The sequence below is a fragment of the Oncorhynchus tshawytscha genome, linkage group LG13 (assembly GCF_018296145.1).
Source record: "Oncorhynchus tshawytscha isolate Ot180627B linkage group LG13, Otsh_v2.0, whole genome shotgun sequence".
Lineage (NCBI taxonomy): Eukaryota > Metazoa > Chordata > Actinopteri > Salmoniformes > Salmonidae > Oncorhynchus > Oncorhynchus tshawytscha.
The window spans coordinates 11,867,223-11,880,590 of NC_056441.1; the positions used below are offsets into that span (position 1 = coordinate 11,867,223).

The 13,368-nt window shown below is 42.0% G+C and overlaps 1 protein-coding gene across 1 annotated transcript in view; it reads left to right on the forward strand.

The window, feature by feature from the left end:
* LOC112246006 (CUB and sushi domain-containing protein 3-like) overlaps positions 1-13,368 on the forward strand; it is a 385,088-nt gene that overhangs the window by 128,010 nt on the left and 243,710 nt on the right. The window contains exon 16 of the mRNA XM_042295029.1: positions 210-398. Coding sequence (XP_042150963.1) covers positions 210-398 — 189 coding nt within the window. The remainder of the gene's footprint in view (positions 1-209; positions 399-13,368) is intronic.

Sequence of the window (13,368 nt, forward strand, 5' to 3'; positions counted from 1 at the left end):
CAGTGCAGTCAAACAATCCCGTGACCTGTGGATGTGGATCTACTTCACAGGTAGACTGGGTCCCAAATGGCAACCTATTCCCTTTATAGTGCACTACTTTTGACCAGAGCCCTATGAATACAACTTGGAGTATGGACTGCATTCAAACGAACCATCATTGAGTGTACAAAAAAAAAAGTTTGACTTGCCACAACTTCCTGCTTCTTCAGAGTACAACTTGGAGCCTTGTGAGGACCCGGGGATGCCCCAGTTCGGCCGGAGGAACGGCTACAGCTTCAGCATCGGGGACACCCTGACGTTCTCTTGCAACATGGGCTACCGACTGGAGGGGGTGCCAGAGATCATCTGCCTTGGAGGGGGGAGGCGCATGTGGAGCGCACCTCTGCCTAGGTGTGTGGGTATGTAGTCTCCTGCTTTAATTTCCCTTTCAACTATTGTTATAAAGCTTGTGGTTGTTGAGACATTACTGTAGAGCTGATTACAGTGATAGTCAGTGCTGGGCTGTGTCTGAAAAAAATCTTACTGTTTCCTCAATTCCCTCTCTAAGAGTTGATCCAAGATCCCTTTGAGAGGAATTATTGAGTAAGCAAAGACCGAGGTGGCAAGGATTTGACAGCTAGTATCTTTTCCTGACATAGCCTTGCTTTTGCATGTTTAGTCTCAGCTTAGTGCCATCACACCTAATTCAAATAATCAACTGATCTTCAATCAACGGCTTGATAAGCTGAATCAGGTGTTGCACTGCTGAGGTGGGACAAAACCCTGCATTTCTGTGGCTCTTCAGGAGCAGGGTTGAGGAACACTGATATAGTGTGTACCATGAACGTCCCCCTGCTTGTTGAGTTCTGAGCACAGAGAAGGAGTAGGAAGGCACAACAAGAGGAGAGGGTACTCTGTTTAAGATATGCCACAGTAAACCCACAGACACACACAGAAACAGACAGGCGGATGGATGGAGGGAGACACCAATCAACTCAAATCAAATTGTATTGGTCACATACACATGGTTAGCAGATGATAATGCGAGTGTAGCGAAATGCTTGTGCTTCTCGTTCCGACTATGCAGTAAAATCTAACAAGTAATCTAACAAATTCACAACAACTACCTTATACACACAAATACACACAAATGTAAAGGGATGAATAGACATAGAAATATATGGATGAGCGATGGCATAGGCAGATGCAGTAGATGGTGTAGAATACAGTATATACATGAGATGAATCATGTAGGATATGTAAACGTTATTAAAAGTGGCATTATTTAAAGTGACTAGTGATACCTTTATGAAGTCCATTTATTGAAGCTGCCAGAGATTTGAGTCTGAATGTTGGCAGCAGCCTCTCTATGTTAGTGATGGCTGTTTAACAGTCTGATGGCCTCGAGATAGAAGCTGTTTCTCAGTCTCTCGGTCCCTGCTTTGATGCACCTGACCAGGCAGTGGCTCGGGTGGCTGTTGTCCTTGATGATCTGTTTGGCTTTCCTGTGACATCGGGTGCTGTAGGTGTCCTGGAGGGCAAGTAGTTTGCCCTGGTGATGCGTTGTGCAGACCTCACTACCCTCTGGAGAACCTTGTGGTTGAGGGCGGAGCAGTTGCCGTACCAGGTGGTGATACATCCCGACAGGATGCTCTCGATTGTGCATCTGTAGAAGTTTGTGAGTGTTTTAGATGACAAGCCACATTTCTTCAGCCTCCTGAGGTTGGAGAGGCTCTGTTGTGCCTTCTTCACCACACTGTCTGTGTGGGTGGACCATTTCAGTTTGTCTGTGATGTTTACGCCGAGGAACTTAAAATGTTCCACCTTCTCCACTACTGTCCATTCGATGTGGATAGGGGGGTGCTCCCTCTGCTGTTTCCTGAAGTCCACGATCATCTCCTTTGTTTTGTTGATGTTGAGTGAGAGGTTATTTTTCTGACACCACACTCCGAAGGCCCTCACCTCCTCCCTGTAGGCCGTCTCGTCGTTATTGGTAATCAAGCCTACCACCGTAGTGTCGTCTGCAAACTTGATGACAGCCAGGCAGGCAGACACAGCTAGACACATAGCCAGACAGACACAGAGATCATTCTCTATCCATCTACATCAAAGTCAATCTGCTCCCTGTCCTCTGTCCCTGTAGACGAGTGTCTTTGTGTATCACTAACCAGCTGGGAGAGGTCAAATGGATTGTCAACGAGGCGAATGCAAAGAGACTAGCATGGCTGTATTGTGCTTTGATAGAGATACTATGGCGTGAGCTATGAATCTCACTGTCTCAATGTAGCAAACAAACTCCAGTTTGATACATCACCTGTTTAGTGTGATTCCCAGACCCAGCTTCGTTGGTATTTCTTTTCTCTCTAGTAGGTCGGTTGCACCATGGAATCTTCCCAAAAGTCCATGTTCTGCACATCTGGCATTCCAGGCAGGCTCAATTCAAAACCCCAAATGATTTTGATAAAATACGTATAATACTATTTGAACCCAGGTCTAGGGGTTACACTGTTTCCTGCAGTTTCTTCTTCCTAAGACGAGGTTTCTACTGGTCTTGTTCCCCCATCAAACCTGTCTCTTCCTGTTTATTTACACTACTTAAACCAGCTGCTTCAGTAGAGTAGTGATTTACATTCTGTCACGTTGAGATGTTTCTGGATTGTACTGTATTTCTCTGTAAATTCTACCACGCGGCGCACAGTAAAAGGAATCTGTCTGAATAAAAGTGTCATGGAGTGTGTCCACACAGCCACGTCGGCCGGTCCCTACCTACCAGGCAGAAACAAATGAGTAATTATAATAATAGAGAACTTTTCTTCCAACAGAGCTGCACTTCCTTTTTCCTAAGGTCACCTGTCATTTTTCATATTCACTGAAAAAAAGACATGTTCATTTGTCGCCACTGTTTGTGTATGCTGTTAGTTTACTTGCCTTGACCCTGTCGTTCAATGGTGCATGGTATCCGTTGGTGCCAGATCTCCAATCTCGAGAGTGACTACAAAAACCATGGTATCCGTTGGTGCCAGATCTCCAATCTCGAGAGTGACTACAAAAACCATGGTATCCGTTGGTGCCAGATCTCCAATCTCGAGAGTGACTACAAAAACCAGGGTATCCGTTGGTGCCAGATCTCCAATCTTGAGAGTGACTACAAAAACCAGGGTATCCGTTGGTGCCAGATCTCCAATCTCGAGAGTGACTACAAAAACCATGGTATCCGTTGGTGCCAGATCTCCAATCTCGAGAGTGACTACAAAAACCAGGGTATCCGTTGGTGCCAGATCTCCAATCTCGAGAGTGACTACAAAAACCAGGGTATCCGTTGGTGCCAGATCTCCAATCTTGAGAGTGACTACAAAAACCAGGGTATCCGTTGGTGCCAGATCTCCAATCTTGAGAGTGACTACAAAAACCATGGTATCCGTTGGTGCCAGATCTCCAATCTTGAGAGTGACTACAAAAACCATGGTATCCGTTGGTGCCAGATCTCCAATCTTGAGAGTGACTACAAAAACCAGGGTCCAGATTCACAAAACCGTCTTAAGAAGACATTTCTTCTTAACTGCTATTTTTCTCTTAACTATCGACTTATGAAGAAAGTTAATTAAGCAAAGTTGCTATTCCTCAATAACGTTATTGAACATGTTCTTATGTTTTTTCCTATGTTTCTTCGCAGAGAAAAACATTAAGAAATGGGATTCTTGAAAATAATGTTATCGGGATTCTTCTCGGAAATGTACTTAACTTCAGGACAGCTAAACTCTTGTATTTTGATGAATGGATACTTTCGTAACCATGAATGTTTTCTTGTGCCACTGCCACAGACACAGTTGGCCACCGGACATTTAAATACAGCAAGAAAACTAATTACATGAGTAGTATCTAGCTAGCTAGTAATTAACAACATATTACTATATTCTAGAAGTGCTAAAGAGCTAGCTAGCTAGCTAGCTAGCTAACTCACCGGTCGTGCAGTCCCTCTACCATCGTCTCTCCTATCATGGACAACACTTTCTCCTCCAGCTGGTCCACGTGAATGGTCGATACCCAACTCCAGTCTTCTTCAACTCCTTGCTTCTCTCAGCTCCTGTAACGGCTGTCTTCCTCCGACGAGGAGGAGTAGTAAGGATCGGAGGACCAATGCGCAGCGTGGTACGTGTTCATGCTCTTTATTAAAGCAAGCGAACACTGAAACAAAACAATAAACGACACGTGAAATAACCAACCGAAACAGTTCCGTGTGGAACACACAGACACAGAAAATAAACACCCACGAAACACAAGTGGGAAAAGGCTACCTAAGTATGATTCTCAATCAGAGACAACTAACGACACCTGCCTCTGATTGAGAACCATACCAGGCCAAACGCAAAACACAACATAGAAAACGTAACATAGACAAACCCACCCAACTCACGCCCCGACCATACCAAAACAAAGACATAACAAAGGAACTAAGGTCAGAACGTGACAGATCCCATCTTCTTAACAGTCGACTTCATGTTGGAACATTTGTTTTACACCGTCACTGTCCCTTGTCCTGACAGCAGAGACAGACTTGTCTCACCCAGTGGTCTCTGCAGTGACCCCGCAGTTATCCAGTCTCCCCAACAGAAACCCTTTCCTGGCTGCTTTTTCCTCCACCTCCACTTCAAGCTCTTGTTTGCTGAAGTTTTATTGCGCTTTCCTGGGTTATCCATTTTGTTTTTGATATAGCCAGTCTGATGGCTACAATATTTGAAAAATAACATTTGTTTTTCTGTATATGTCACGTAGAGTAGGCCAGAAGGATAAACTGGAAAACCTAACCTCTGTCAAAATAAAAAGATGGTGGAGCCCCAAATGTTCTTCTGTGCTTCAGGGTGTTTATTTACAAAGTGATTCTGGAACAAAAACAACAGTACTGCCATCAAACGTATACCTTATTGGCCAGCTAAACACAATGCTGCCCCGTTCACAGCTCAATCCAAAATGGCCTCTTCCATGAACAGAAAGAGGCTCCTTTTGTAGGGCTAGCCCCTCCCCTCAGAACAATTAACACTAATTAATTAAGCAATTACTAATACAAACCTTCCATTTAACTAAACATACTAAAGTATATACATTGCAACACGTTTGTGAAACAGTATCACAACATATCATTTACAAATTTACATTACTACTGAGATGGTGTCTTTCAATATGCCCATTTACATTAATGAGCCATTTGGGACAGGCACTACAAAGTCAGCCCATTCCCTCTGCTCGGGTCCTTACCCAGCATACCCGGAAGCTACAGAGATGGAGAGAGAGAGGAACAGAACAAACAAACAACACGCTCATCCACAACCTCGATAAGTATAATAAATATTGCTTATATTAAATATGAACACTGACATAAGTGTGAAATATATGTACGAAGACAGAACTTAACTTGTGTGTCGACCCACATTGTTAACTTATCTGATAACGGAGCAGGGAGGAGTGATGAATGTGTGCGTGCGTTAAAGAACCAAATGCTGTCCGCGGCCAGTGACGGACTTCTACGTCACATTACCTTCCTCCTCTCCTGAAGCGACCAGGTTCAGGAGCCTTGATAGGTAGTCTGCCATGACGTTTTCTTTTCCTGCCTTGTGACGGACACAGAACCTAAAGGGCTGGAGCTCCAGATACCACCTGGTCACACTAGAATTCCGGTCCTTCATGGTCTGGATCCAGGTCAGTGCTCTGTGGACCGTTTGCAGGTCAAATTCCCTCCCAAGAAGGTAGTAACAGAGGCTATCTAGGGCCCGCTTTATAGCCAGGCACTCCTTCTCGATTGTAGAATACCTGGGCAACAGCTTCCGACTCAGGTACAGCACAGGAAGCTCTTCTGCTGGCTCCCCTTGGGCCAGTACAGCTCCAGTATCATGAATGCTTCCTCACACTTCTCAGTCCACTTCACAGGGTTGGTGGCCACCTTTGAAGTGAGGTTGGTCAGAGGGACAGCGATGGTCGAAAACTGCGGAATGCATCTCCGGTACCACCCTGCCAGACCTAGGAAGGACTTCACCTGTGTCTTGGTTTTAGGTTGAGGGCTGTTCCTGATGGACTCCACTTTGTCCACCTGAGGCCGAACTTCACCCTTACCCAGCTAGTAACCCAGGTACTTTGTCTCCTGTTTCGTCCACTCACACTTCAGGAGGTTAACCGTGAGGCCTGCTTCATGGATCTTCCCAGGACTCTGCTAAGATGCTGTATGTGCTCCTCCCAGGAGTGGCTGTAGATCACCACGTCATCCAAGTAAGCGGCACAGTAATCGTCACAGTCCTGGAGGACCTTGTCCATCAGCCTCTGGAAAGTCGCAGGGGCCCCATGGAGGCCAAACGTCATGACCTTGAACTGGAACAGGCCCATCGGCATCCGGAACGCAGTGTAGGCCATGGATTTTTCATCCAGGGGCACCTGCCAGTACCCTTTGAAGAGATCCAATGTGGTGATGTAATGAGCTCTACCTATTCTCATAAGTGTGATATGTATGTACTAAGACAGAACATAACTTGTGTGTTGACCCACATTGTTACCTTATCTGATAATGGAGCAGGGAGGAGTGATGAATGTGTGTGTGCGTTAAAGTACCAAATGCTGTCCGCGGCCAGTGACGGACTTCTACGTCACAGTATATATATTTTTCTTGAGACATAAAGCAGATAATTAAATATAATAAAATGGAAATATCATCACTTTATAAAAGTGGGAAAAATCCTATCATCCCTGTCACTTGTGCTTATTTATTGGTTTCAAGCACGTCACTAATGTCAATGCCACATAACAAGATATTTAAGTCCTTAGGAAAGATATTTACTACGTTCCTAAGAAAACTATGAATTCCTAAGAACATTTTGACAAATTTCACTTACAAACAAACTTATGAACTTCTTATTTTTCCCCTTAAGTTTTTTTCATTAGAAGTGTTTTGTGAATCTGGACTTTCAGACTTTTCAAAATGGCGTCAGGTATTCTGCTTCAGGGGTACAGTACACATTGGGCAGTGGAAAAAAATACAAAGTGGGCAATGTAAGTCTTTAAGGAAGGCTGAAGGGGTTTGTTTTTGGATGTGGATTTGTAAAAAAACAGCTGCCTGCCACCAGACCTCCAGCAGCCTGTTAGTTGGTATAGTGTACAGTATGAATCATGTGTGGCAGACAGGCAGTTACACAAGCTTCAAGTTTCCATCCATCACAAACATTGATTTCTGTAACCTCCCAAAACAAACAACTTTCAAATGAGAATGAATGTGTTGTGCAACCGTCAGCATCAACGACCAGTTAGATTTAAGGGTTTCTTCATAACCTAAAGGAGTTCTGATGCCCATTCAAACCCTGATCTATGCAGCATAATCATATGTGACACATACAGTATAAAGTGCCTTCAGAATGTATTCACACCCCTTAACATTATCCACATTTAGTTGTGTTACAAAGTGGGATTCAAAGTAATTTTTTGTCAACGATCTACACAAAATACTGTTTCATTTCAAATGTTCTAATTATTTAAAAAATGTGTAATGTATGAAACATAAAACACTAATACATATATATATTGATTAGATAAGTATTCAACCTCCTGTGTCTCCATAGTCTAGGTGATGTGGGTAAGGCAGAGTCAGGCGCAGGACACAGAGATGAGTAATAATCATAACTTTACTCAATAAACAATCTTCCATCAAGGAGAACAAAATTCCAGAGCACATAAACGAGACATGTTGACAACAATAAACACGCACAAAACCATGATGGAACCAGAGGGTTAAATAGGGAATCAATTATAATGGAATGGAAACCAGGTGTGTACAATCAAGACCAAACAAAAGGAAAAAGAAATGTAGATCAGTGGAGACTAGAAAGCCGGTGACGTTGACCGCCGAACGCCGCCCGAACAACGAGAGGCACCAACTTCGGCGGAAGTCCTGACACCCTGAGTCAATACATGTTAGAATCACCTTTTGCAGCGATTCCAGTTGATTTGCTAAGAGCTTTGACCATGTGGATTTTACAATATTTTCTCATTATTCTGTAAAAAAAATCTTAAATATCTGTCATGCCTTGCCATAGATTTTCAAGCTGATTTAAGTCAAAAGGGCGGCAGGGTAGCCTAGTGGTTAAGAGCATTGGACTAGTAACTGGAAGGTTGCAAGTTCACACCCCCGAGCTGACAAGGTACAAATCTGTCGTTCTGCCCTTGAACAGGCAGTTAACCCACTGTTCCTAGGCCGTCATTGAAAATAAGAATTTGTTCTTAACTGACTTGCCTAGTTAAATAAAGGTAAAAAAAAAAAAATAAAGCAGTAACTAGGCCAGTCAGGAACATTCAATGTCATCTTAGTAAGCAACTTCAGTGTATATTTGGCCTTGTGTTTGAGGTTGTCTTACTGAAAGGTAAATTTGACTCCCAGTGTCTGTTGGAAAGCATAAAGAAACCAAGTTTTCCTCAAAAATGTTGCCTGTGCTTAGCTCTATTCTGTTTATTTTTATCCAAAAACCTCCCTAGTCCTTGCTGATGTCAAGCATAGCAATAACATGATGCAGTCACCACCATGCTTAGAGACGTAAAGAGTGTGTAACGGCTGTCGTCGGAATGAGAAGTGCAGCGTGGAAAGTGTTCATGATTTAATGTAAAAAAAGAACACTCAAACAAAATGACAAAAGGAGAAAACGAAAGCGCACAGTTCTGTCAGGAAAAACACTAAACAGAAAACAAGATCCCACAAATACCAAAAGGAAAATGACAACTTATATGTGATCCCCAATCAGAGACAACGATAGACAGCTATCGATAGACAACCACACACGGCCAAACACAAAGAAATAGAAAACATAGACTTTCCCACCCGAGTCACACCCTGACCTAACCAAGAGAATAAAAAGGATCTCTAAGATCAGGGCGTGAAAGAGTGGTACTCAGTAATGTGTTGTGTTGGATTTGCCCCAAACATAGCGCTTGCTATTCAGGACATAAAGTTAATTTCTTTGCCACATTTTTCTACAGTATTACTTTAGTGCCTTATTGCAAACAGGATGCATGTTTTGTAATAATAAAAAAAAATCTGTACAGGCTTCCTTATTTTCACTCTGTCATTTAGGTTAGTATTGTAGAGTAACAACAATGTTGTTGATCCATCCTCAGTTTTCTCCTATCACAGCCATTAAACTGTAACTGTTTTAATGTCACCATTGGCCTCATGGTGAAATCCCTGAGTGGTTTCCTTCCTCTTTGGCAACGAAGTTAGGAAGGACACCTTTATCTTTGTAGTGTCTGGGTGTGTTGATACGCAATCCAGAGGGTAGTTAATAACTTCACCATGCTCAAAGGGATATTCAATCTCTGCTTTTATTTTTTACCCATCTACCAATAGGTGCTCTTCTTTGTGAACCATTGAAAAACCTCCCTGGTCTTTGTGGTTGAAACTGTGCTTGAAATTCACTGATCAACTGAGGAACCTTACAGACACAAGCATTTCGCTACACTCGCATTAACATCTGCTAACCATGTGTATGTGACAAATAAAATTTGATTTGATTTGATTTTGATTTGATAATTGTATGTGTGGTGTAAAGAGATGGGGTAGTCATTTTCAAATCATGTTAAACACTGTTATTGCACACAGAGGGAGTCAATGCAACTTATTATGTGACTTGTTAAGCACATTTTTACTCCTGAAATTATTTAGGCTCGCCATAACAAAAGGATGGAATACTTATTGACTCAATACATTTCAGCTTCACATTTTGTATTAATTTGTAAACATTTCTAAAAACATAATTGCACTTTGACATTATGGGGTATTGTGTGTAGATCAGTGGCACAGAATCTCAATTTAATCCATTTTAAATTCAGGCTGTAAAACAATAAAATGTGGAACAAGTCAAAGGGTGTGAATGCTTTCTGAAGGCACTGTACTGTATAGACTACGCCCTCCGCCCTCATAATCGTCCAATTCTCCTTTACTGCACTGTGTATACTGTACAACCTTCACATATACTGTATGTAAAAAAAAAAAAAGATCTGAATGTACAAATCAAACCAACCCATAAGGCATGTAATCCAACTGGGATGCTTAAACCCAATGAACAGACAGCCGTACTTTCCATCTCTCGTCAGTTTAATGTTTCAAGATGAATCTCTGCTGACTGTAAAGTGTGTTTCCACCTCCTATTGTTCTCTTATTGGCCCATTCATCACAGCAGGTGCCATTTATGAGGGACGCCATGCTCTTTCCACGGGGTGCAATAACAGTCACATGTGATTGTATACTACGCATATTTTTCAAATGGGTGGAAACAAGACATTGTACATCACTGTTATAGCATAGCAGTTAAACATGTACTACATGTACAAAGGCCGGTGTTCGAGATCTGGAGCCAATTCATATTTTTGGGGGGGAATTTTTTATTTTTATGAATTGATGAAGCCCTCTCATGGACACGAGGGAAGCATTAAGATATGACTTGCATCCCAAATAGTACCCTAGTCCCTATGGGCCCTAGTCAAAAGCAGTGTACTATATTGGGAATAGGGTGTCATTTGGGTTTGAGCAGTGGTGTAAAGTACCTAGGTAAAAAAATACTTTAAAGTACTACTTAAGTATTTTTTGGGGGGTATCTGTACTTTACTATTCACATACTTTTACTTCACTACATTCCTAAAGAAAATCATGTACGTTTTACTCCTTTTTGCTGACACCCAAAAGTACTAGTTACATTTTGATTGCTTAGCAGGACAGGAAGATGGTCCAATTCACACACTTATCAAGAGAACATTCCTGGTCATCCCTACTGCCTCTGATCTGACAGACTCACTAAACAGAGAACATTAATGGTCATCCCTACTGCCTCTGATCTGACAGACTCACTAAACAGAGAACATTCCTGGTCATCCCTACTGCCTCTGATCTGACAGACTCACTAAACAGAAAACATTCCTGGTCATCCCTCCTGCCTCTGATCTGACAGACTCACTAAACAGAAAACATTCCTGGTCATCCCTCCTGCCTCTGATCTGACAGACTCACTAAACAGAGAACATTCCTGGTCATCCCTACTGCCTCTGATCTGACAGACTCACTAAACAGAGAACATTCCTGGTCATCCCTACTGCCTCTGATCTGACAGACTCACTAAACAGAGAACATTCCTGGTCATCCCTACTGCCTCTGATCTGGAGGACTCACTAAACAGAGAACATTCCTGGTCATCCCTACTGCCTCTGATCTGACAGACTCACTAAACAGAGAACATTCCTGGTCATCCCTACTGCCTCTGATCTGACAGACTCACTAAACAGAGAACATTCCTGGTCATCCCTCCTGCCTCTGATCTGGCAGACTCACTAAACAGAGAACATTCCTGGTCATCCCTACTGCCTCTGATCTGACAGACTCACTAAACAGAGAACATTCCTGGTCATCCCTACTGCCTCTGATCTGACTGACTCACTAAACAGAGAACATTCCTGGTCATCCCTACTGCCTCTGATCTGACAGACTCACTAAACAGAGAACATTCCTGGTCATCCCTACTGCCTCTGATCTGACAGACTCACTAAACAGAGAACATTCCTGGTCATCCCTACTGCCTCTGATCTGACAGACTCACTAAACAAAAGTGCATCCTTTGTAAATGATGTGTGAATGTTGAAGTGTGTCACTGGCTATCCATAAATAGATAAAGAACAGGAAAATGGTGTCGTCTGGTTTGCTTAATATAAGGAATTTGAAATGATTTATACTTTTACTTTTGATACTTAAGTATATTTAAAACCAAATACTTTTAGACTTTTACTCAAGTAGTATTTTACTGGATGACTTTCACTTTGACTTGAGTCAGTTTCTATGAAGGTATCTTTACTTTTACTCAAGTATGACAACTGAGTACTTTTTCCACCACTGGGTTTGAGTGTGTTTCTTTGTACTCAGACAATAGTAGTCTGCGTCCTCCATTCACCAGTAGTCTGCCACTCACCATTTTTATAAACACACCATTTTTATAAACATTGCTCTGAGGCAGATTGGTATGTCAGTATCTCAGTTCCAGTTCAATAAACACAGTTTATTATGATACACACACACACACACACACACAGCGTGTGCCGTCTTGTGATCCAACGACTATTACAATATTATCTATTATTAGTGTAAAGGCTCTCATTCTCTTCCTAAAGAAGTCAAAGACTTAATTGCTTAGTATAGAAGCAGGAGGAATATATGGGAGAGAACAGCAAGCAGACTGATTTTAGTATGCCTAGCTCAATAGATGATACTCCATAAAATAATCCACACAGAGATTTAAAAGCATCATTAGCATAGATATTAAAACAATATTCTGACTGTGCATCGGTCTACATTTTTGTACGTTTCTGAGGTTATCTTTCAGCAGCAGCGGATTTCCCTCCCTGCAGTTTATTTTATGCCTGTGGTTGTGTTCCAAATGGCACCCTATTTTGACCCGAGCCCTATAAGCCCTGGTCAAACGTAGTGCACTGTATAAGGAATAGGGTGCCATTTGTGATGCGGATCTATGCCTCACTGTTGTATAGATCGTTTGTGTTCCATCATCTGGTTAATATGTTTTAACACATCTCCAAGGGTACTGAATTAATTGTCCCTTCCATTAGATTAAGTCTAATGGTTCTTGGAATACAGCAAGACCAGTAATAGTAATATTTACTATGTTTCCGACCAGCAACCATGCTAAGTATATGGAATGTACACAAGTTATTCCCTTACTTTGACCATATAATATCATTTGATTTAATTTAATTTATTAAATGTATTTGATAGGGACAATGCATATGAATCAATGCATATGAATCAAGCTGGAGCAGGTTGAGAGCTTCAAGTTCCTTGGCGTCCACATCAATAACAATAACAGCTGCTTCTCTCTGTTCATCATACGTGCATAGTCACTTTAACCATATCTACATGTACATACTACCTCGATCAGCCTGACTAACCGGTGTCTGTATGTAGCCTCTCTACTGTATATAGTCTCACTACTGTATATAGCCTCGCTACTGTATATAGCCTCTCTACTGTATATAGCCTCTCTACTGTATATAGCCTCACTACTGTATATAGCCTCGCTACTGTATGTAGCCTCACTACTGTATATAGCCTCACTACTGTATATAGCCTCTCTACTGTATGTAGCCTCGCTACTGTATGTAGCCTCTCTACTGTATATAGCCTGTCTTTTTACTGTTGTTTTATTTCTTTACTTACGTGTTGTTCACCTATTGTTTCTTTACTTTCCTAGCCAACGTGCTTCAACACCTGCATTGCTTGCTGTTTGGGGTTTTAGGCTGGGTTTCTGTACAGCACTTTCAGATATCAGCTGATGTACGAAGGGCTATATAAATACATTTGATTTGATTTGA